Source organism: Botryllus schlosseri, chromosome 1, assembly GCF_051294905.1.
Source record: "Botryllus schlosseri isolate E-star chromosome 1, Bs_hap1, whole genome shotgun sequence".
In the NCBI taxonomy this organism is placed as follows: domain Eukaryota; kingdom Metazoa; phylum Chordata; class Ascidiacea; order Stolidobranchia; family Styelidae; genus Botryllus; species Botryllus schlosseri.
The window spans coordinates 35,961,919-35,987,994 of NC_137236.1; the positions used below are offsets into that span (position 1 = coordinate 35,961,919).

General features: G+C 40.8%; 2 protein-coding genes across 2 annotated transcripts; both read right to left on the reverse strand.

The window, feature by feature from the left end:
- Nucleotides 1-11,152: 11,152 nt before the first annotated feature.
- Nucleotides 11,153-15,892, reverse strand: LOC145441669 (uncharacterized). Its single transcript, XM_080319589.1, has 4 exons — nucleotides 15,741-15,892; nucleotides 12,539-12,720; nucleotides 12,336-12,398; nucleotides 11,153-11,967 (listed from the first exon to the last, which is right to left on the reverse strand). Exons 1-4 carry the CDS (start codon nucleotides 15,800-15,802, stop codon nucleotides 11,153-11,155), a joined length of 1,122 nt encoding a protein of 373 aa, XP_080175715.1. The 5' UTR covers nucleotides 15,803-15,892.
- A 2,189-nt stretch (nucleotides 15,893-18,081) lies between these two features.
- On the reverse strand, nucleotides 18,082-25,198 carry LOC145448391 (uncharacterized). The gene is made up of 4 exons (XM_080326776.1): nucleotides 24,946-25,198; nucleotides 23,012-23,349; nucleotides 19,849-19,911; nucleotides 18,082-19,013 (listed from the first exon to the last, which is right to left on the reverse strand). The coding sequence occupies exons 1-4, from the start codon at nucleotides 25,011-25,013 to the stop codon at nucleotides 18,175-18,177; spliced, it is 1,308 nt and encodes a 435-aa protein (XP_080182902.1). The 5' UTR covers nucleotides 25,014-25,198; the 3' UTR covers nucleotides 18,082-18,174.
- Between the last annotated feature and the right edge of the window lie 878 nt (nucleotides 25,199-26,076).

The following is a 26,076-nucleotide window of genomic DNA, read 5'->3' on the forward strand; positions in this document are numbered from 1 at the left end:
CATTGAACGCTCTCTCTTTCATGCTGGTGACGTCATATTTTGTGATACGATTGTTGATATACAATGTTCTTTCCAATTCTCTACTAGTTACGATTACCCCTGACGAGTGTCAGCCAAAAATATTCGGGTTTATTTCAATATGAATAAACTATTCAATTGTATATTGAAGGACTGTACCTCCAAGAAGCTCTTCAAATATTCTTGAACTAGAAATACGTTTTTCAGTAAGTTTGAAGTTTTCATCATCGGCATAAATAACACCCATACCGTATTACACAGATGCTAGATATTGACTGATGATAGGTCTCGAACTGACCATAGAAAACATGTTTCATCAGTCTTCTCACTTGTGCTTCGACAACTGCAAACTTGAACGTGATCAAATGCCCAAAGCGTGTATTTGTTTCGCCCACTCTCAGTGGCTTATAGAGAGCTGCAAGGTAGCATGCTGTAGGCTACGCCCAGAATGGTATTTGTATTTTAATTGGACAATAGTATCTGTGTAATACATAGCCACACTTGTAATACATATTCTGGAGCTAGAAGTAACTGACGGGATTGTTATGTTGTATTCATGGATTCTCGATGGCAATATCGATAATGGCAATTTAACATATCTGCAATGTTACGAGCAGAAATGCCTGCAGGCAAAGACAATTTCACGGAAAGCAATTGTTATCGGCTATGATCAACAAAATCAGTCTGTCAGCCAATCAATAACTTTTTATTAAGGCTTCAACTAATCCGGATCTTTTTCTCGTGATTGCCCGCCTAAACTTCGTCTATTCCCCGCCCACTCGCCTGCGGCTACTTGAAGCGCTTAGCGCGATATGTTAACGAATTTCCAGTGGAATTCCTTCAGACGAACTTCGGTTTTTATCGATAATCTACACTTCTACAGAATGAGCCTTTACAATGCAGAATTTGTGAAATTCCCTAAATTCTATGGACAATCCTAATTTAGAATCTCTACATGTTTTAAGTCAAGGTGGTTATTAGATTTGTACTATATTCCAAATCGCTTCAACGGCTCCCTATCTTTTCATAGTATGGCAATCTTGTGTAGTTTTGAAATTATGGAATTAATATTAAACTGAGATTAACTTAAATGAGCTGCACCGTCTTGCCGCCGGGACTATAGAATGAAATGAAATGCTTTCTATTAAATAGAGTTCCTAAGCTTAAGACTACATCTAGCGGATATCTTGCTAACAGTGAATGCAGACCGGATATGATGAAGATCCGGTTCAGAAGCTGGAGCAGGATATATTTATGCTGAAGCCCGCGATGCTGTATTCATGAAAATTCCACGTAATAGTGGTGTATTCTGGAAGCGCAATTAAATGATTTAGAAGCCATTGATCTAAACTCTTCATTTCTCAGTCATTCATTCTCACCGACAGGTGGGGACCAGCTGTCAATGTCTTACTGAAAACAACCACAATTAATTCAAAACAAGGCTTCAATCGATGCTGTTCAAATAACACTCTGCTGCGAGCTTCCTATGTATTCTTGTTCCAAGATCTTGACCTAGATCTTAGCAAAAGTAGTGTGTGAATTTATCCAGTTGCAAGCCACACTCTTTACAAAACTACTGTATAGTAACGTACAGCTCATGGCACATGATCTGCCACCAACGGTCCAACTCCGAAGGCGGGATTCCTCAGTTGAAACTAACAAAGGTTAAAATTAGGCAACGAACGGAATTCTGCTCCCCTATGAATCTCTGACTACCATTCCTGCAACGTACACAATACACATAAACACGCCCAAGTTTACGTTGAGCAGATACGCATACTGATTAACTCTTGATGTGTTCCCTCCATTTTCCACGTATACATGTCAATTAAGTGCCCTTGTTCCTGTTAACACGAAGACCGTCATGACCATATCTGCATATGTGAAAGTGAATGTTGTTGCTCCCTGATTGGTCGACAAAACATCAAGAGATAACAGGGGCAGGCAACTTTTCCAGTTCGCGGGCTTGATATGGGTGAAGGAAATACTTGGCGTGAACGGATTCCTGACACTATACATCAATCGCGCATTTGTCCACCTATACAAGAAATAAATCGTATTTAACATAAACCTAAAGTTTAAAGTTTGGAGACAAAAGTCAGTCTTTATTGAATTTATAAACGTAATGTACTTCAATAGCTGTTGAAGTCAATGAGACATCTGTGGTCGATCGAAGTTGTTAACAAGTTTTTTGAACTCAGGATGAATGTCGGACGTAGAAACTAGAGCTGGATCTGGACTGGAGACTGGATTTATTTGCATTTTTGGTTGGAGATGAATCAAAGCCGGATTCACATTTTTATTATTAGGCCGGAGTCGGATCGGATCCGGATCGTACTTTTACAACATGATCAGAATCGCTATGGAGGCTATCGATCAGTGTGGGTGTTGTAACTAACAATTACAAGACATTAGCCACCAATAAAAGCTGTGTTCAATACAAAATATAGTTTTATCATCATATTTTCTTGTTGTTACTTTATTCAATATGTAACCGGAACCCTTACCGTATAATCTACTATTTTTGTAGTTCACTAGTTATAAGTACTTGTAGATGATTATTACCTGAGTTTGTCGGACCGGATCACAATCAGTTCAGGAATCCGGCCTTGGAGTTGGACCAGAGTCGTACCAGAGAATTCAAGAAATGGGATCGGAGTTGGACCAGAGAATTAGTCCATCAGCCCCGCTCCAGTAGAAACCGGTTGTAAAGAGTGCACGAGAACGTTAGATCGGAACACAGCTTTGTCTTGTCTTATCTTGACCGAAAACCGTCTGCGGACTGGATCCAGGGCCGCATGGTGCCCGCCCCTGATCTATAACAACAGGACGTCATCTCCAGCAGACGTGATTGCACACTGAATTAGAAAGGCTGTGTCGGAGTGGGCTTGATACTGTAACAGTATATGGTATATATAGCAGGGGTGAGCAGACCTGCTTCATGCCAGCCGCATATCAAAAATCATAGCTTTAAAAGAGCCACAACACAAAAATCCATGACGTCACAATATAATGTATGCGATCGAATAAAGTTTATTATTGTGTGGTGATTCGGTGAATCTCTACTTCTACTTGACAGTTTTCCGTTTTTAGGCAAACACAGGCGTAAAATACGTACTTACTTACTTACTTGTAAACTACCACACCTACTTCTACTTGAGTAGAAAGTCCAGCGTTACTTCTACTCCTACTTGAGTAGCGACAGTGACTACTTTGACCAACTCTGATGAAGTCTAATCAGTGCAAAGCAGTTCCTTCAAGTGCGAATGAAAATTAAAGGATGATTTCAGCTCGGTCATCTCGTCGACATTTTTTGACCAAACTGTGCCGTTATAGATAGCCTTTACAATAAAATGGAAGAGCCGTATTCACCATTGCAAGCCCGGAAATGATTGTGACCCGCACTGGTGTAATTAATTATCAAGTTAATTGTTGAACACAGCAATGATTTATCATTTTTTAATGACCAGGCATTCATTGTCGCGGGTCAAACGTTTGCGAACTCGATTCGCGAGACAATTGTAAATTTATAAGCCGGTAGTGCAGTGGTTCCAAACCTGTGGTACGCCACTAGTAGCATGCGAAGGCATTCCAGGAGGTACGCGAGTATATTCTGTTTTTTTTCGACCAAAGAGAGTTATCAGTTCAGGTGGGATTGATTTGAGTTTTTCGAAACCGTCGTTGTCGTGGTGGTAAGGTCGTTGTCGTGGGCAGGGGCAATCCCACCAATGGTGACCACGGGTAAGAGATCTAGTCGTAAAGTATTGGGATTCTTACCTCGCAAAATTCCGTTTAATATATTTCACCAGAAGAATTCCAAATGGATCCACTATAGAAATCATATACTGCGCCTTAAAATGGGCAGTGTATTTTCTGTTTCGCTGCCTTCGACAGCTCAACACGGTGGAAACATTTTTGGCCGCCTTCGGCGCACGTAACATATGTAGGTGGTACTCGAGCCCAGCATAAAACATCGAAATGGTAAGTGGGAGGAAAAAGGTTGGAAACCACGGCTGTAGTGCCACACTCCCTTAAATTTTACAAGTCTTCCGTAAACCATAAGAAAATAAAAAACATGGAAAAAATGCGCATATTGTTAATACGCAATAAAATGCATCAATTTATATTCAAGTTAAAGAGCTTCTTGGAGGTACAGAACTTCAATATACAATTAAATAGTATATTCATATTGAAATGAACCGGAATATTTTTGGCTGACACTCGTCAGGGGTAATCGGGTACGAGTCGGGTACGAGTGTCAGCCGGCGGTTACATGTTGTTGTAGAATACTATATATCAGAAGTGGGCAAACTGCGACTCGCGAGCCACATGCGGCTCCTTATTGATTGCACAATGCACATGCAGTGCATACTCGTTTCGCCATTTTGCGAGAGAGGTTTAACTTGATTTACAATTAAATAGTATATTCATATTGAAATGAACCCGAATATTTTCGGCTGACACTCGTCAGGGGTAATCGGGTACGAGTCGGGTACGAGTGTCAGCCGAAAATATTCGGGTTCATTTCAATATGAATATACTATTTAATTGTAAATCAAGTTAAACCTCTCTAGCAAAATGGCGAAACGAGTATGCACTGCATGTGCATTGTGCAATCAATAAGGAGCCGCATGTGGCTCGCGAGTCGCAGTTTGCCCACTTCTGATATATAGTATTCTACAACAACATGTAACCGCCTTGGATAGAGGCATGATGCGTCCGGCTTTCAAGACCAACAATACATAAGGGGTTCTGCATCCGTAGAAATAATTGAAAATCTTCACTACGGTCTATGACCAGCTCTCACCGCATTGAAACAAAAATTAGGAAAACTAGCAAGAATTAAAAGTAAACGTCGATTCTCCCATGCTGAGACTAACAGAACAATAGATCCATTTCGTTCATTGTTTAAGATACTGCTGCTTTACGGGATTTGGATATAGTTATAGGCTACCGTTTTACATTTGTATCACTTTAAATTGTTTCATGACAGTAAAAACTGACCCATGCAAATCCTAAACTTTCGTTACTGCACCCATTGGTAAAATATAGTTTGGACGGCCTGATTCTATCAACTCCGGATATTGACCGGCCTTCTCGAGTTCTCCCAATAACATTTGACGTCATCAAAGCTTGCTATATCCAGAGCTGTGGAGTCGGAGTTTGGCTAATTTTCGCTTAATAGAGTCGGAGTCAGGGTCTCTTTTTAGGGGTGTCTTTATTTTGTAAATGCAAGCTAATGAAAAGCTAATTAAGCTAATTAAGCTAATGAAAAGCTAATTAAGCTAATGAAAAGCTAATGAAGCTAATGAAAAGCTAATGAAAAGCTAATGAAGCTAATGAAAAGCTAATTAGGCTAATGAAGAGCTAATTAAGCTAATGAGAAGCTAATGAAGCTAATAAAGCTAATTAAAAGCTAATGAAGCTAATGAAAAGCTAATTAAGCTAATGAAAAGCTAATGAAGAGCTAATGAAGTTAATGAAGCTAATGAAAAAGTAAGCTAATGAAAAAGTAAGATAATGAAAAATAAGCTAATGAAAAGCTAATGAAAGCTAGTGAAGCTAATGAAAAGCTAGTGAAGCTAATTAGGCTAATGAAAAGCTAATGAAGCTGACGAAAAGCTAATTAAGCAAATGAAAAAGTAAGCTAATGAAAAGTAAGCTAATGAAAAGCTAATGAAGCTAATGAAAAGCTAATGAAGCTAATGTAACAAGGAAGCTAATTGAACACCACACATCGAAAAACTTCGCTGATTGCAATTGCGAAATGTGTGCGTTTGTTGATTGACGCTGAATTGGTATCATTGAAATAATAATTAATAACCGACATCAATGCCAGCCTCGTTTATGGATAAACTATGCTTCGAGTTGTAGAGCTCCTGGCTCTCTCTCATATCTGTATATCACGTGATCATCGTCTTTCTTCTCGTACCACGTAACTTACCATTTATCAGCACGTGCATCTCAATTACAAGCTAGACTCATCTGCGACATCATACTGTATATTCCATGCATATCCGACCAATATATCTAACTGAGGCAATCCTGTCGTCGCATTCACGTTGAAGTTGTCAGATCAACGACTTAACGCAGGAACGTGCGTCTTACTACCCACGAGCTAAGTATATCTACCCAGCCACACATTACGTGGGACTCAGGTTACAACTCCAGCAGGTTATCCGACGACACACCTTCCCATAGAGTACCATCTCGCTATATTATTGAAAATACTCGTGATATAGGCTACTCATTTACGACTATGAAAATGTTGCTACTTTATCGTTCCCAATGACTATTATAAATTATTATATTTGGAACCACTACACATCGAAAAACTTCGCTAATGCGCAATTGTTCATCGCCACCCATCGCCGCTTTTTGGTTGAGCATTGTGCCAATGAAAACGTAGCTTTCTCTTCACAAAATATATTTACCCTACACTACATGGCTTAACTAAGCCAGTTATAGAACTTTTTCTCTCCTGCGAATTGTTTGCTCTGGTTAAAACTCTGCTCTACCAAACGATAGCTGTCCCGACAACCCATAGCCGCAGGCGCGAAACACCAGTACCGATATCCAGTCTGGGTAAAAAGGTACGATGACCCCAGTGGGATTGGTACGAGCACTGCCGCGCGGGGAAAGTTGCAAATTTTGCACAATTTCTGAAGCGAGGGGACGTCACAATGAGGTTCTTTGATAAACACATGTTAACTCTGTGGTGACGTGGTGACGTTGCAACTCTACCTCAAGTACACGTACCAACGTATCTATATGTGAATTACAAAACCAATGTTAGAGACAGTTAGTCACACTTATCAGTGGTCATGGTCACACTAACGTAGTAGGTTGGTATTAATGGTGTTTCTACTACTATAGTATGGTCATTTTACACCAGGCTGGTATTCGTTATTACGGTTCCTGATCCGTCGACTATTATGGGTCGGGGCTTTTGCAAGACACCGTTTACGCGGATCGTATACGAGCAGTAGTACAAGCCTACACCCTACATAAACCAGAAACACTTGGGTAGGAATACTGGAGCCGACTTCGGCCTGATTCGAACTCCCAACCTATTCGTTTTGCAGCTGCGGAGCTGTGAATATATTCAAGCGAACTAAAGCAGAACTAGTCAAGTATATTCCGCGCTAAGCATTATTCATGTCGGATATTATAATAAGAGATCACAAGCGTGGATGCGTTACGACTCGCTAGTCGATACCTTGCCCCTCCCTGTGAAATACTATAAAGCAGAAATGATACGTGAATCTCCAAATTCAGCGCAGCAAATATATGCAATTACAAAGTAGTACATATCCGGACGTTTTCAACGTTAGTTTACTCATTGCTCATTATCAGGATGACAATGGTGCCGAGTCTCACTAGTAGGCCTACGTCATTCAGGTTTCGCAAAGGTAACGAAAAAGAAGTCTTCCCAATTTTGAAATTATGCGCAGAATGATTCAGTTCTAAAGAAAACGATCAATAATCTAAATTATAATCTGTCGATCATGATGCGAAGTTTATTTGTAAAATCAAAATTACTGTCCTGCCCGCAACCAATATCCACGCGAATTCGGTTTACCAGACACATCGCGCGCTGAAACGGGTTAATTTAATCCAGTTTTGTACGATGCGTTGATTGATAGCAGCCATGCTGGCGCTTGTGAGACAATGCTGTTTTCAAATCCTCTTTGCCTTCCTAACTAATTACCACCAAGAAATGAACTCCCTTTGAAATGTTGTTGATGTTCATTGTTCATGTTCACGCTATCAAATTCAATTTGCAAACATAACCGGCCACATTCTCTTGTTAGTCATGCTGGCACTTTAGCACCAAGTAGGCAGACAAACTTCGTCAGAGATCACCGCTGTATGTAGTTTGGAGGTTTATCTAGGCTCCTCCTCGCCATCTCATCCGTGCAAGCGGTGTCTTATAAAAGCCAAGAATGTGGGCCGTCAAATCTTCCGGTTTGCAGGGTGCCGTTAGCGAAAAAAAAGGTCACGAATCACAGTGCAAGGGCGCCGCGGACTATTTTTCATTTACAAAGGGTGTCGTGAGGTTGAAAAATTTGACAACCACTGGTCGGTCTGAATCTGAATTGGCACTATTGCAATCATAATTCAAAAGTCCCTTTTGGGAATCGAATATCCAGATGATGGACTCACAATAAAATTCAAATCTGAATGAAAAAAAAAACATTTTATAAATCTAAATTTGATAAAAATTCTAAACGTGGATTTAAAATTTTGGATTTGATGCATCCAGAATCATATGAGCAAAATACTAATCTGTACTTACCTAATCGAATAACACATTAGCTTCCTTGTTTCATTGGCTTCATTTTCACATTAGCTGGTTTCATTAGCTTCATTAGCTTTTCATTAGCTTAATTAGCTTTCCATTAGCTTCATTAGCTTTTCATTAGCTTACTTTTTCATTAGCCCAATTAGCTTTTCTTCAGCTTCATTAGCTTTTCATTAGCTTACTTTTTCATTAGCCCAATTAGCTTTTCTTCAGCTTCATTAGCTTTTCATTAGCTTACCTTTCATTAGCTTACTTTTTCATTAGCTTAATTAGCTTTTCATTAGCTTTTCATTAGCTTTTCATTAGCTTTTCATTAGCTTCATTAGCTTTTCATTAGCTTAATTAGCTTAATTAGCTTTTCATTAGCTTGCATGTACAAAATAAAGGCACCCGTTTTTAGCACGCCTTGGAATCAGAGTAAAAGTCGTGAAATCTGTAGTGGCAGGAGTCGGAGTATGAGTCGTGGAAAAAATATTGACCGGAGTCGGAGTTTGTGAAAATGACCCTGACTCCGACTACGACTCCAAGTTCTTTATTATGAAAACAATTTATTTCAAAGGTATCTTCAAATTACTCATAATAACTAAAATAGGATTTTCATGTACTATCAAGCACTGTTATTAGTAACGATATAGATAGTGGGCGGCCAACCCGTGGCCCGCGAGGTTATTCCCGAAATTACTTATAACATCAAGCAAAATTCCAAGGCCAGCCAAAACTTGATTAGCCTGACTGCGAATTTGATGACGACTAAAACAGCAGTTCTGACGCATTGGCGTAACCGGCAGCCATCCATATTTATCGTAGATCTTCGTATATGACCATAAGGTGGAATATTTCGTAGCAGAATTATTTGACTTGAAATTATTTTTAGAACTTCGCATGATTTATTGTCACTCGATTTCTTTCATTTAGTATTGGATCCCCTCCTGAAAATTATAAATACGCGTAATGTACAGAATAGAGTCTAACTATATTCGCAAATAGGAGATAACGTGTCGTCCAACATTCGACATCGCTTGTGAGCTCGCAGCGAGATCGTCGGCGATGAAACATTTGCACAAAATGAAAGAAGTGTTTTCACCGAAACCTTCGATATTGCTATTTCTAATCACCGAATAATCCTGTCCTTGCCAAATGAGCCTAGTTGTATATAGAGGCGACCCTCAATATATGCAGGTAACATGTTATTGATCGAATTCATTCATTACGTTTGAAAATATTGCGCGCCTCGCCCGCCCAGGACATGAATGCACGCTGCACAGTAAACAGTTGCACACAGTTTTCATGACATATTTGTTATCAATTTTAAAGCGTAGTAATATAGGTCTTGTTTTCAACGTCACCAAATTCGGTTCGCTCCTATTGGTGCTTCGGCCGAAAACGTTGGCACCCGCTGATATAGATAAAATTGAAGATTGAAATACATCGTCTGGTTTTGTAAAATTGATGTAAATATAACCAAACGCTGCTTCCAACTTGACAAAATTGAAAATATGTGCAGTGTAGCTTAGCTGCTTGGGTCGAATAAATGATTAAGAAAGACCGCATGTCCTAGTCCTTGAAGACTTGTAAGTGCAGATAGAATAGACATACGCTATTTCACTGCTTTCTAAATTACGTTCCTGACCAATGTTATTGGTAGTGAGACTGTGTACTTGTAATCAGTATAGTGTGCAATGTGAAATTAGTAAGGTACATTTTTTTATTAGTTGCTGACTCATATACAAGAGCTACACTTCGATTGTTTTGTCTACATTTTAATTATACAGGATTGGATATATGTCATTTTTGAATGATTCATACATATTAGGATATTAGAGAGTCCATGCTATAAAAACTTATAAAATATGAAATAAGGAAAGATGTTTAGAAAGGTATTCGGTCATCTTTATTGCATAGTGAATAATTAGAGCTGTGCCACAATGAAACAATTTGACATGACATCGCTAATCCTATGTTCGCATTTGTTTAATGGTTGTATGTGATACTCGTTCGAATGTCACTGTGGCACATAATTTTCGAAGGAAATTGGTGATACTGTTTAAGTCGGAGTTGTAGTCGGAGTCGGAGTCAGTACGTTTAAAGACTTAGGAGTCGGAGTCGGTATATCGAAAACGCGTAGAGTCGGAGTCGGAGTTGATAAATCAAAATGTCTGGAGTCGGAGTCGGAGTTGCAGTCGGTGGTAGAATTTACCGACTCCACAGCCCTGCCCATATCAGTTATCACGGATTGCACATTCAAAGTATCCTTGAAATTTGATATCTGCACGTCGATACAACGCAACATCGTCGAACGACACTACACAAACAAACGAGATCTATCGATCGACACCTCATGCAATACAAACATTAAGGCGCTAAACGTTGGCAGGAATACGACACCCAATAATAATTTTCGGAACCATGACATAAAACAGTTGGCATCACCACCACTTGATATAAATTAGTGCAGAGGTTCCCAACCTTGTTCGAGCACGGACACCTGAATTCTTTTGCATGATTGTGTGAATCCTTCAAGGCGACTCGTTTGCGTGATTGCGCGGACCCTTAAAGTCGAAGAAGCTGATGACTTCAAAAGATATCAAAACGTTCACCCAGCCTGTTTCAGGGCTGGATTACCAGTTATAGTGATATCACTAGCTTGAGGCTATTGTGATCTGTATGGCGAGCACTGAATATAATGCAAAATAAGGAAACAAAGACAGAAATAAGGATAGATCTTTACAATAACGGGAATGTGGTTTAATGTTGCAGGTTCAACATAGGTCTTCCATGGACCCACCTTCAAACTCCCTGGATTAATGGGTAAGCGTGTTGTCCAGCCCATTAAACATTCAATTTTAGAGTGTTTTGGACGGAAAGGATTGCTTGTTTTCTACCCTTTTCGTCTAGAAAATCGACAGCTTTCTGGAACTCCATAGCAGCGTCAACGAGACAGCGCACACCGTTTCGGTAATCGCCGACGAGTAGGTGCGCCTCGCCTTGGAGATGAAGCAGATGACCTGAAGGGACAGTGGCTTGGTCAGCAAGATGACGTAGGCCTGCGATCCCTTCTTCCGCGTACCGTATGGTCAAATCATACATTTTCAGCCTGCCGCAAATGTCAGCGATATTACTTGTACACAATGCGTACATGAGAGCCTTTTCGCGATGACATGTCTCCGTCGGATGACACTCGATCGATTTACCTGCCGCGTAGACTTGGTACATAAAAGCGACGGCGTAATCGCGGATGAACTGACGCTCATACTTTTCCCCCTCTTCCAAGATAAAACCGGCTAACTGGCGAATATCAGATACGACTCGTGTGCACCAAACACAATACTCTTCCGACAAGAGATGGACATTGACGCAAGTCTCCAGAACCGCCCTGCATAATAATACAGCGGCCACCCTACGCCCTTGAGCTGCCATCTCCTTGCCCCATTCGTGCACGTAGTCTGGCGGCACCGAGCAGATACTAGCGGTATCGATAAAATCAGCCACCATTCGGTCGTATTGCAGGGAACCCTGCGAGACTATGCTGCACTCGGCGCGTAGCAGCATCGTGTCCACATCGAAGCAGTTATCGGTATGAATCCTTCGCAACACCGCGAGGGCCTTTGTGAACTGTTTCTCTTCGCACAACGCGCTTGCTGTTCCTGTTAAAACAGAGTTACCATATTTTAAGATATGAAAAAGAGGACACTTTTCAAGGTACGAAAGGAGATATAGATATGGGAAATTTATGCAGATACTGCTGGTCGACTAAAAAAAGGACGTATGGTAACCCTAATACCATGATATTAATATCAAGAAAAATCATATTGTTGCTGTTTATCACTAAGCCTACAGTTATCATTTGCACAAGACAGATGACGATGGCACGATGATTGAACAAAATTTCAACTAAAACTTCGTGGGGGTCCGCGGGGTGTCCGTGATGGTCCGAAAGGGGTCCACGAAGAGAAAAAGATTGAGAACCACTGGGCTAGGCTATCGCCTAACGAAATATTCAAATGTGTATTACCTCGATGCACGGCCTCTTGTCTTCGAATAGCTTTAGACACGAGCTGTGCGAGCTTTTCAGGAACTAAACGAAAACGCAATTTTCCAAATCGAAGATCAAATTATTTATTCCTAGTTGACTCTAAATTTTTACACAAGGAAAATGGAACTGGGAATGACATAGTATTTGTGTGGGTCGATTTACATAAATAATCTCGCTCTTACCGATGGGTCGATTCGGAATATCGTTATCGCGTTCTACGGGTTTCGTTCCTGCTCTGGAGTCGCTTTTAGTTCTGAACTTCACCGATTCCTCGCCATGTTTACTCCCGTTCTTATTTTGACAGTTGACACCAGAGCGTCCGTCACACGCAAACGATTTCGGGTCGCTACTGGCCGAACGTGGCCTGAAATTTAGACGAAAATCACTGTATAGTAGGTCTTTCTCGTGCGCTTTTCGTGAGTACACTTTCGCATATAAGATAACATACGCGTACATTAGGGCTGTTCAAAAACTTTTTTATTAAAATTTTACTGGCTCACGTTATAAAATCATTATGTTGGCTGAAACAACGCTACCTACCAAATTTGGCCTAATTCCAACCAGTAGAAGCGAGTTTCTTGAGGTAGAAAGTTTTGAATTTATCATATACAAAAACGGAAATAAAATTTGAAATTTTTTCTGTCGAATCCATGATGCGCACCAAATTTGGCTCAATTCCAACCAGAAGAGGGGAAGTTATTGCAGTAGAAAATTTTGGATTTGAATAAAATAGTATTTACGGTGACTAACACTTTAATTACACTGGGCAACAATTTTGAACGAGAAATTTGTTGACTTTGATTTTGCACTTGATTTAGGCTAATTTTGGCGTGCTGATTCCAACAAACCGCTAGTTTTCTTCCATCACATCAAGTTTTTGCTCTACGACAGATGCCAAAAATATGCAAATTTTCAGTAATTTAGCCATATTAGTTTTCCATACCACATAAATATCCAGACTTTTACCGTATAATAAGTTATATAGCCAAAGGCTCGATTGAATTATGAGGAAAAAAGGTACTGGTATCGATCTTGGCCGATGCTTTCAACCAGTTTTGGTTAGAGGAAGCAATCATCCCAGGATATTTCGCACACATATTTGATGCAAACTGCAGGATTAAGCAAGAAAAGTAAACATTACATTTACTACCAGCAATAGGTCCAATGCCCCATTCAGCTTATCGAGTGTAACTTGAAACTCCTATACGCTCGATAATTTGAATCAAGATGAAGATTTTAGGGATAGCAGGCCTAATGATGAAGATTTTGAAATCTAAGATGATTCAGAATGTAGAGTAGGCTAGTCCATCAACACGAGTTGAGAATTGGAAGAGAAATCCTCAAAACTTTTAACATCCTTACGAAGCCAGAAAAGATTACTTGGCAAGGTAGAGAAGGTAGGCCTAGGTAGAGAAGGTAGGCCTATCTCACTTTCGATCAGGAGAAACAGCCGTTTCGTCATAGGCCTACTTTCGGTAGCTTTGTGTATATTGCCGTGATATTGGCATTAGCATGATACCGTTACCATGGATTACTGGAGGAGTTAAGAATCCCGATTTACATGTCAAGTGAATGGCGAATGCCTATAGGTAGCTCAAAAAGGATCCTAAACTGTGCCATTCTCCGTAATGGCAAAGTCTTAAGTGCAGTAACAATTTCACACTCAGTTAGTCTTCGTGAATAATACAGAAACATTAAGAGTATACAAAAACATTGAATTGTTGCAATATCACGAGCACGATTGGATGGTATGTATCAGCTTTGAAATATTGTGTTTTCTAGCGGTCAGACAATAAGGATGCACAATGTAACCCTGATACACATGTGTCACTGCCATATCTTTATTTGAACAGCTTCTTGGAGGTACAGAACTTCAATATACAATTGAATAGTATATTCATATTGAAATGAACACGAATAATTTCGGCTGACACTCGTCAGGGGTAATCGTCAGCAAACTGCAGGATATGGCAAGAAAAATATACATGACATTTAGTATCAGCTATAGGTCCAATGCCCCCCATTCAGCTTATCCAGTGTAATCTCAAACTTCCATACGCTCGATAATTCGGATCAATATTAGGGATAGCAGGCCAAATGATGAAGATTTTGAAATCTAAGATGATTCAGAACGTAGAGTAGGCTAGTCCATCAACACGAGTTGAGAATTGGAAGAGAAATCCTCGGAACTTTTAACATCCTTACGAGGCGAGAAAAGATTACTTGGCAAGGTAGAGAAGGTATCTCACTTTCGATCAGAAGAAACAGCTGTTTCGTCATAGTCCTACTTTCGGTAGCTTTGTGTATTGCCGTGATACTGGCATTGGCATGATACTGTTACCTCGGATTACTGGAGGAGTTAGGAATTCCGATTTACAACTCAAGTGAATGGCAAATGCCGATAGGTAGCTCAAAAGGATCGTAAAGTGTGGCATTCTCCAAAATGGCAACGTCTTAACAATTGAACACTCAGTTAGTCTTCGTGAATAATACAGAAACATTCAGAATAATACAGAAACATGAAACATTGATTCGTTGCAATATCGCGAGCATGATTGGATCATATGTGTCAGCTTTGAAATAATGTATTTTCTTAGTGGTCAGACAACAAGGATGCACATCTGCACATCTAACTCTGATACACATGTGTCCTTGCTATATGTTCATGTCGCACAGCAAACATTCAAAACAGGTAAAATATATAAATAATTTCCCCGAAAACCTTGACATAGTCAGAGATGGGAAAGAAGCAAATGTCCTCCAACATATGGAGATGATGGGGGTAAGATACCAGAGTAGATTGGAGTTTACATATGTTAGCTGACTATAGCTTAAGTAAATTTTGACCCTGAAACTCGCACTTTATCTATCCTGTAGAAGCAATATCCGTTTAAATCAACTCAATAAAGCAGTGCAAATGTTTATTTGAAGTCTACTGATTTACTTTCGACTGCTTGTGGTTTTTGAAACGTTTTATACAATAAATACAAAATAATTAAAGTAGTGTTATTATGTGGGTTATGGGACAATGTGGTGGGTGCCTAACCCAAAAACTTGACGTGATAGAGAAAAGTGGAAGTCATTTTTTAATTCAGCGCCCAAAAGTTAGTCAAAATCAATTGTCTGATCAAAGTCAACAAAATTGTGTTGACCAGAGTTATTTATTATGAAGTCATGAAATTAAAAGTTTTTCTGCTGCAATAATTTCGCTTCTAGTGTTTGGAATTGAGCCAAATTTGGTGCGCAACGTTTTTCTAGCCAGAATAATAATTTTATCACGTTGACAGTAAAATTTTAAAAAAGTTTTTAAACAGCCGTAATGTACAGAAACGTTGCACCATCAAGCTCGACCGTTACATGAGCAATAACATATAAGCCACTTACCCGTCTTGATTAACGCATTCTAGAGCCTTTGCCGTGACTTTAGAAACGGCTGCTGCATCCATCTCAACATAAACGTAACGCTAAATAAGATATCGACAATAACTGTGGAAGAAATGTCATTTCAGAATACGCCAATTAGATCAGGAACAGCCGAACTTCAACGAATCGACTACACATCACACCGCCATAATACCAGTGAATGCTGTACAGCAAGTCTCTTACTATCTCTCTATCCATAGTACAAATGACCAGTGGCGCCCTCCATTACTTGCAGTGTCTTCAGAGCGTCATCTCTCGTTTGTAATCAACAACTGATGCGTCTTCCGACGTAGCCTGTGCCTTAATTATTCAGAAACTTAATCAAGCACAATCGACCGCCCATGACCTGAGTCTGGTACGTCGGACCTGTGTATCGATCGGTTAGGATTCGTATGCGCCCCAGGATATTTCATTTAGGAAGGCGGTCAGGTAATGAGCGGGGAAAACATACACATACTTTTATCAAAATACACCAGCCAAGGCTGTGCCAACAAGAGAGAGTTCGTCTATCTTCCAAAACCTGGCTCACCAACCTTTTTGCAACCTAGAGCTACTTCTTGGGTACTGATTGAAGCTACTAGCCAGTAGCTACCATTTACTTCCGCCGTTTACCCGTATCAGACTGGATTTCCGCTTTGATATTTGTAGCACTGATGGTCAAGATTCACATTGCGGTAAGACTTCTAAGAGAGTCTTTTAAATCTTTAAATCAAAACATCTCATTTCAACTAGCTAGCCACTAGGATTTTTTAAGAAATCATAAATTACTTCGCACCGTGTTGGTATAAATTATATAACAACAGTCAACTCAAAGTTTAAAATAAATGAAATCAGACTTTAGACCGGACATTATGTTATCTGGTTCTATATCAGTCAGATGGAAGCCTGGCATTGCATGCTACCAACTACTGCGATGTACTCCTGTATGTAACTTGACACTGCAACTCTGAGTGAGTGATCCAGATGTACATAGTGAGGCGTGTTCTGTGTTTGTTTTTGATGAAGTTCATATCCGAAAAGGCTGATTCACAAAGTCGAACCGAACACATTTGCAACCTTCATAGCCGCTGCGCAGGGCGCATGCACCACTGTAGTTTTCTGTCTCAATAAGGCACCAAAAACTTGCTGCAGCCTAGTGGGCTTTGAGGTGGAGGTCATTTTTCAGTGTTACAATTTCAATCTCCAGCTGTTCAGCACCCAGACATGACAGATTTCAATATACCGGATAGCAGCGACGATTACAGAAAGTTAGAAACATGGTACTAAACTGCGTTGAGTGTAAGAGAAACAAGCTGTGTCAAAATATACAATACGTAATGGGCATACAGATATTGAAAATCTGCTAGTACTTCACGGCTATGTGCTACCGAATAGTAATTTGGTTTAGTAATTTGGCATTGTCCTTGACGCCGAGCTACCATATCGGAATCCCCCGCCATTTCAAGATACCGTGGATAGCATTCCGTCATATCGCTTGTATAGGCAGTGCGCCGTATCCTACATCTTCGATATCTTGTGATTCTATTACGTGTCGGTATATTACTAATTGTAATTGAGGATATTTGATATCATCGCTTCAAGTGTTTATGTATATATGTATTGTCATTTGTAAGTTATACACGTTAGTGTGATTTAAGCAATAGCTAAATAAATCAATTTATATATTTAAAATCTAACTGGTTTAATCTGTCGATTATTGGTAAATGCTGCTATTTCTAGAACAGGCTCGTGGGCTACTTGGGGCCCGCGGGCACCATGTTGGTGACCCTTGTTCTAAAAATAGTATATTGAACGCTCTCGTATTGGGCATTTCATGCTGATCCCACCATATTTTGTGATACGATTCTTGATATAAGATGTTCTATTAAATTCTCTACTAGTTGCTGACGATTACTGCTGACGAGTATCGGCCGAAAATATTCGGGTTATTTTCAATATGAATGTACTATTAAATTATGACAATTATAAAACTTGAGTAAATTATTTTATGTCATGTTTTAAAGAATGTGTAAATCATGTTTTAAAGCGTTTTATAATATCACTAGTTTTAAATGCAGCCCTAACCATACCATCTTTAAACTTCTAAAACTTTAAAAACTTTATTCATGGAAGGCGAGTAGATTTGTCAATGAGCTGTTAAAAGTAAAAAGACAAATAGCTGGCCCTTTCAGTACGTATTGTAATTTGGGAAATACATGCAAGTACTCAGAAGAAATACAAGGTCTCGGCTACTGACCAGCTCCGGTCGTAAAATCTGGCTACCGAGTCTATGCAATGCGAGCCATCCGGTAAAAGATGAAAATAGGAAACGTAGAACTTCAAGTTTATTTTTTTCCAAATTAAAACACAAATTCATTCCAAAGTTTCGAATCAAAAGCCGCAAGTTGTATATCGGTCAGAGTACTTTTTCGAGCGCCCTCATCTCCAAACTCTCGTTCAAGCATCCGTACGCCATTTCCATGGTGGCCTTCCTGATCCACTCGGTCCTGAAATCTTGAGCCTCTTCGAAAAAGCTGATCGATTTCTCCAGATATTGCACCGCCTTGCTGTACCTGCGCTTCAGGTGATGGCCGAGACCCAGACGACGGTACATGTACCCGGTCAGTTGGCACCTGGTGATTGGCGGATTAGGGAGTTTACGCAGCCAGTCGATTAGCGACCGTGCTTGTATGATTGCCATGTCGTGGTTCTCCAAGTTACTGTAGAGCACGCATAGGTCTTCAGTGCTCGAGCCTATTGCGACAACTTTTCCTTCAATGTCCTCCCACGGGACGGACTTCAAGTCATCCGTAAAATCTGCGACGAACTCGATAGCGTGTCGTTCGATAATATACTGCGAGCAGTTGCCAGACTTCATCATGCGATCAGCGAGTTTGAAGATGTTTTGAGAGTTTGCGAATATCCACACTGCCAACTCTTTAGGCGATCGCTCTTTAGCTCTCTCGGATTTACCGCACACGCGGTACAAAATCATAGCAGCTACATCTCGGCCGTTGAACGCGAGCTGATCCGCCCACGATTTGACTTCCTCCAGAGATAGAGACGGGCAGTTGTCGATAGCGAGCTGTAAATTGTCGATGCTGCGTTTCGCAATCTCGCGCCTCAGGTGCACGTCGCAATCTGCCATCATTAGCAGCGTGTCCAGGTCCTTGGTCAATTCGATTTCTTCGATTTGCTCCAACCGCGCCCTGGCAACCTCGTACACTCTGCCTTGCAAGTGCGAATAGGCGAGACCTAAAGAGAGAAAACATTTAATAATTTACTTCAAATGAAAGGAATTGCATAGTTCGGTATTTCAATGCATGCACTGTTCATTTCTCGAGTGCAATATAATAAACAAGTTGGGACTCAGCACAACGATTCGAGTTCATGACTCCGAGTCGAGCAATATAAGCAGAAGCCTTCCCCAACTGCGGTGGTAACACACCGTTGAAACCACTTCGCAAAAGCCTGATATTCACGGAAATTATAGTTAGAGCAGTGACAGACCCGCTACATTGTCAAACGCGATGAACTAGTCAGAATGGTCAAAAAATACAAAATTATTTTTCAAATCGTGTTAGGAGAGTCGGAAAATAGGTACTATGTACTAATAAATATGTACCTCAATACTTTTTTTCACAATTTTTAATACGTCACCCCATCATTTATCCCATTACAGTGAAACAAACAACGTGTTATACATCACATCTGTTCGATTTTCCATACATTTCAAATAGCCGTGGTTGAAGGAGTGGAAGCAGATACTCAGGTGATGGTAGACCCTATACGCCCTAAATTGCGACTCGATTACCAATGAACTTGTGGATTTCCAAGTGAAGTAACATGTAGGCCTATGTATTATAGTTGACTAAAAACTGTTTGAGTACCCCGAAAAAGTAAAAACAATTCTTCTAACTACTCTCAATTTTCAATATTGCATAACCCTAGGATAATTTACGTCAAGCCACGGTCTGCGTTAGTACGGTGATGCCGATGTCCCGGATTAGGTACCGATTTTTATTTAGAATATTCATGTCAATGAAACGAGTCATCCCCCTCCCTCCCCAGGTATATAGCTTGTACTCACCTCTCAGGAACGACACAAACGCAAGCTTATCTCTGCCCAGCTCTCGGTAAAGATCAAGCGTATCTGAAATGGAGCCAACAATCTTCTCAATTGTAGCAAAATATGTTCGTTACTGCTATATGGAGTCAAAAAGTCTCAAGCGCATAGCCAGCATTGGTAAGCCCAGTAGAAGTTCAAATTCAAGTGGAAGCAGCGTTGTAATAACTCTAGTCATGACTTGGGCTGGGCAAAATCGAGTACCTGAGTGATTCGATTCTGAATCACGTATTACGCTTCGATTCGAGTATTTGAGTATCACTCATTATGACGTCATAACGGACTCGAGTCGCCATATTCTGGTGACTCGACTTGATTCGAGTCATTTTCTGAAAAAGGGAAAATAACTCGACTCGACTCGAGTCAATTTGTGTATTGACTCGACTTGTGCTCGAGTCATTGCGCATGACTCGGACCAAGTCATATGACTCGAGACTGGGTCTATCAAGACAGGCATTTCATTGTAATTTCGAAGAATAGTAAAGTTGTTTCACTATTATTATTTCATCTATCAGTACTGCCACCTGAAAATGTTACCAGAAACTGCTAAATCTGAGGAAAACTAGTATATTATGAATGCGAAGCATTAAATATCACCAAGCTGAGCTGAAAAAAGTGGGTATCACATGACATCAACTCGGAACTAACTGAGCAGTGAACACAATGACTTGGACTCGGACTCGAGTCAAACACTATGACTCGGACTCGACACTCTATTTCGTGACTTGGACTCGGACTTGACTCGCTGGTGAATTGAAAATGACTCGACTTGACTCGGTCAAAACGATAAAATTGAGATTGACTTGTGACTCGAAACCTTACGATTTGGTTACAACCCTGCAGACTTGCACTCTTACTGGACTCGGTGAATTGAAAGTGACTCGACTTGACCTGACTAAACTAGAGTCAAAACTATAAATGTGAGATTGACTTGCAACTAGGAACCTTGCGACTTGGTTACAACCCTGAGTGTAAGTATGGATGAAACGGTCTTAGAAAGTTGCTGAGGTAAGTAGTTTCCAAATATACATTTCGTCGTATGTCGCATACTTTTTACAGGTAATCGGAGGTGTCTACTTTCTAAATTCCAAGATCTACCATAGCGACAAACGCACAGTGGTTCTCAACCTTTTTCGACTGATCGACCCGTTTTCAAGCTCCACAGTCCACACGTATCACCCCCCTTCCCCCCTATATTGGGACCGAAAAATGGGCGTACAAACCGTAATCACCGGCGAGCTGACTAAAAAAGGTCAACTTTTCGGCTCGACCTCGAAATTGCACTTTTACAGCTAAATTTTCGCGAGTTGACTAAGAAAAGGGTCACTTCTCCGACTGGACTCCAATATATCCGTTTGAACGTGCCATCGCCCCCTTCGTCCATTTCCGCCCCCTATCGCCCCTTGTTATTTTCACCTCCTATACCGCTAAATCGACACCGGGGGGCGATATCACCCACGTTGGGAGCCATTCGACTAACGCAAACTGGCTAATGACTCTACTAACAGGCGAAAGCGTCGAAATTATGTTCATTCACATCGATAAAGGCGTTGTTCCACGCGGTTCTTACGACGAATTAACCCGAAAAAGCTACGCAAACTTATCTCAAGACTATCTTCTGCTTGGCAAAATGAAAATTGAGAAAATGGGAAGTTTTGCGGCGCTTCTTCGATATACGCCCCAGATCGAAACAGTGATCCCCATGACACCAACAAATGTTTCACATGGACACAATAAAATTTATAAACGTCAAAATAAATTGTTTCTTGCCTTTGTTGTGGAAGGAGGATATTATGGTTGGAGGAGAGGGGGATATTAGGACTGGGGAGGGGGAGGATTTTAGGGTTGAGTAGAGGGGGATATTAGAGTTGGAGAGGGGGGATATTAGGGTTCGAGGAATGATTTATATTAGGTTTGGGAAAGGGGGATATTAGGGTTGGGGAGGGGGGATATTAGGGTTAGGATATTAGGGGATGGGTTTAGAGTTAGGGTTAGAGCTGGGTTAGGGTTAGAGCTGTGTTAGGGTTCAGGTAACTCAAGAATAGGTTTGGAGTGTGGGACACGATATTCCACACTCTCCCGACCATAATATCCCCAACCCTAATCTTGGGATACCCTAACACCAACTTTGACCCTAACCCACCTCCAACCCTAATATCCCCCTTCCCCAGTTCTAATCCTGGAATACCCTAACACAACCCTAATATCCACCAACCCCCAACCATAATCTCCCCCAACCCTGATATCCCCAACCCCAACTTTGACCACATCCAACCCTAATATCCGTCTCTCCACAGGCAAAAAACAATTTATTTTGACGTTTATAAAATTTGATCGTGTTCATGGGAAACACTTGCTGGTTACATGTGAAACACTGTTTCGATCTGGGGCGTATATCGAAGAAGCGCCAGTTTTGCCATAGTACTGTTAAAGTAAATGAGAACTTGGTAGGGGTATGGTAGGCCATGGTAGGGCATGGCACAATGATTCAAGTGGTCGAATCTGAATCGACTAATAATTCCAATGATTCGAGTCCGGTGATGACATTGGATTTTTTCCAGCACTGAAATTATTAGCCCCTTGCCACTAAGATATAATGTGACCTCTAAAATCATAGCGTCTATGCTTCGGCTCGCGGAAGGCTCAATCCGCGATTGGTCGTATCGCAACACACGAAACCTAGTATAAAGTGGCAATGACATTTATGTGAAGTCGTGATTGACCCAGAGCGTTATCACAATGTGCAATGAAAGGCGTGTGGTCGAAAACATACCTAACGATCTTCAATGTGACGTAGAACTTGCATTACAATTCTTTTTGATCATATAAAAGGTAGGCTACATGTTTGAACTCAACATACCATCCATGCTACCGTGAGGTAATCATGAAATATACTCTAATACTCCAAGCTTAATTTCCAATTGAGAATCTAACTACTCCAGCACTCGATTTTGCCCGGCTGCAGGACCTTGTTCAAAAGCCACTGAAGTGAAAGCAAAACCTACTTCAAGTTCGCCGGGAAAGTATAGGTAATCAACTGACCCCTCTGTTGGGCTATCAATTCGATCGGGATACTACCGTGAAATCTAGCGGTAAAAGTCTACACGAGAAGCAGATATTGTTTTACCTGAGGAACTATATAGTTCTGCCTCTTTATTACGTCTAACGACCGACGGCGAACGGTCCGACGAGATATCTCTGTAGCTATCTCCCGATGAGCTATCCATCGTAGAACTTTTGCTGCGATGCAATCCAGCGGGTGGCGTTAGACGCTTGTACGGCGTAGTCGCCGGGCTCTCTGGCGTCGGCGTAGTGCTGGAGTTCGACAGATCCTCTGGAGTGGTGAGGCTGCCTCGAGATGCCGAGCGATCTCCGGACTTGCGCCTCAGGCGTCCTTTAGCGATATCCTCTATCAGAGATGTCGATGATAACGCACCTCCGTCGCTACCAGAGGCTCTCGAACTACTAAAAGTGAGAAACACATACTGAGGAGATTCTTGGAGGTACATAACTTCGATATGCAATTCAGCAATATATTCGAAAACGTTATGAACAGATGACGGCAGCAGCATCAAATTTCACATAATCAAGGCGAAGAGATCGCTTAAACTCTATGTACTATTTTTAATGGTACACGAACTCCTTCTGATGGCACAAACTGAGTTGGTATATTTTGATAAAAAGTCACATCCAAGGCACCCATATGGAAGTGTGAACGGCCTCTCCTGACGACGCTAAATCTCGACAATTTTACACGCGAACAGAACTATCCAATGAACTGTTTGCCGATGGAAGAATTCACGGTCTTTGTTGTTCTTGTTCCAGCTTCAGGAGATGAGTCAAGGATGACCATTTTCCGAGCGTGATACACGTGTTCTAATAAATCTAAGGACACGCTATTTGATGCGGTCCTGCAAACGTTGTGTCGTTCCTACCATGTAGCTACAGTAACAGTGGCACTTGCACTCGTTGACGACATTGCTATGTTGAAATATAAGAAAAACGACAATAATTAGTGCGCTCTATATACAGTCAATTTCGGAAACTGTCTGTAGAAGCCTGTTTCAATACTCCAACCAAAACTGACTTTTTACAGACCGCTCCCAAAGGTAACCACACACAGCGTGTTGATTAGTGTCATGTTTTAGACGTCATCATATAGAGTAGAGGCCAAGTTATAAGTGATACAGAGGTCATGTAAATACTGCGCTGTCCACGGAAATCGTAATAGCCTGTAGCAAAGTGCTGCTACTTTTTTCGAATACCTAATTTGGTTTTGTGCACGTTCGATATTTACCCGAGAAGCTATGATTTGAAACCATTTCCACGTTTAGTTCACTTGTCAGCTTATAGGGAATATTTACTTTTCAAATCAAGGATTCTTCCTTAGTTCTACTCCAGTACGAACGACGACTACTCTGGCCATCTCTTGCTAAACGATATTTTCAGAGGTCCACAGACATATGAACATGCGACAATTGTGCACGCGACACAGGAGCTTGCTGGTTAAATGTACGGGAAGAATTGGATTAGGACTGAATTTACGGTTAGGTTAAGGTGGGGTTGAGATGAATATTATGGAAAATTTCAATATTGAGAGTTATGGTTGGGGTTAGTGTTAGTATTGTGTTATGAAGTCACATGCTGAAGTGGCGCATGTTAACTGTCCATGCTCAACTGTAGTCTTTCATTGTGTCGCATGCTCATATGTTGGGAAATAACTTCCAAGTACCAAACATCGCTTTGACGAATCACTTTCACCAATCTCTAGATTTAAATAAAGGGGTAGAGTGGATTATACTTCGTGTATCTCCTCAAGTGGGATCACAGAGGTGTTGACGGAACCCACTTATACACCCCTGGGATACAGCTCCGCATATCTGACTTGTTTTCACCTATCATAATGGGTAGGTATAACAACACAATTTTAACCAGATAATGTCGATGGCTTGATTAACACCCCGCTTTATGATGGTAAGATTCTAAATACGCCCGTTTTCCACCACTGAATTCAGAGTATCGGGCGAATAACGGCGTAACAAGAAATACTTGAGATCTTACAACTCCTCTTCTTCCTCGATTGTAGAAAGGCTCCACATGCTCCTAGACTTTATCAATCGACCCGCCATCGTTTGTTAGCTTTGTTCCGTTCGTATGTCCCTGCAGTCAAACCAAAATACCAAAAACTATATATCTTTACAACCACCTGAAAGACACATTAATGTAGAAGCCTTGGATCCAACGACTATGTGGATAGGCCTTCGTAAATCATCGTAAAAAGCGATCCATTCGGAGATATACTACAACTGTCACGACATTCGCTGGCGCACATCCATCTCGAAGCGAATCGCTACCGTCACAGTTCGCAATTTGTCATTTGGATAGCCGAGAAAAGGAATTAGGATTTAACCTCCCGAAATTCTAATGATTGGTAATTCCTGCTGCGAACATTTACCTCGCACCCAAACATCGTATACCGTTTACAGCTGATATCTTTCATCTCGGAAAGGGCCCGTCAGTGTTTGCAAGAGCTGATTCCATTACAAAACGCGCCATTACTTGAAATAAAGAAGCTTTAAATATTGGCGAAAACTATACGGTGTATCTCTGCTGCACGACCGTAACTACACTACACCACACCGTTTCTAATTGGAATACCGTATATTCAGCTGATGATAATGTGTTTTAATGTGAATTCTCTAGATATACCGTACCACGACATGACATATCTGTTCCGCCTACTGATATATACCGTTTCTTTTTAATAGCTTGTTCGGTTTATGTTTCCTTGCTGCTACTTGTGTTTCAATGAACGTAGCCTACACGTGTTTCGTATTTGCGTATAAGGCCAAGGTGGATGTTCGATTAAAAGACTATAAAGACTATACTTCCATTATTTACATCTTACGGCAATCGTGTAGTGCTTTGAAATGATGTAATTTTAAATACAGTTACCTCAATCAGCAGATCTCGAAAATAGGTATTCGAGTTGTATATTTTATCCAAATATCACCCTTCAGTTTACGGATATGAAAGTATTCACAGCGCAGAGAAGTCGTTCTCGCAATTGAATCATTTGAATATTACGCGTATGAGCCAGACGTTAAAACAATAGCAGCGTCCGGTAAACCACTGCGTTGTCGAAAAGAGCTTCACCAACATTCATCACTCCGAATTTACGTACCACGCATC

Coding starts and splice junctions, on each gene's coding strand:
- LOC145448391 (XM_080326776.1), bottom strand. CDS start 25,013: ATGGCGGGTCGATTGATAAAGTCTAGGAGCATGTGGAGCCTTTCTACA. Junction 23,350..24,945: donor ATCGAGGAAGAAGAGGAGTT/GTAAGATCTCAA, acceptor TCTCACTTTTAG/TAGTTCGAGAGCCTCTGGTA. Junction 19,912..23,011: donor AGAACTATATAGTTCCTCAG/GTAAAACAATAT, acceptor GCTCCATTTCAG/ATACGCTTGATCTTTACCGA.
- LOC145441669 (XM_080319589.1), bottom strand. CDS start 15,802: ATGGATGCAGCAGCCGTTTCTAAAGTCACGGCAAAGGCTCTAGAATGC. Junction 12,399..12,538: donor TATTCCGAATCGACCCATCG/GTAAGAGCGAGA, acceptor GTTTTCGTTTAG/TTCCTGAAAAGCTCGCACAG. Junction 11,968..12,335: donor ACAAGAGGCCGTGCATCGAG/GTAATACACATT, acceptor CTGTTTTAACAG/GAACAGCAAGCGCGTTGTGC.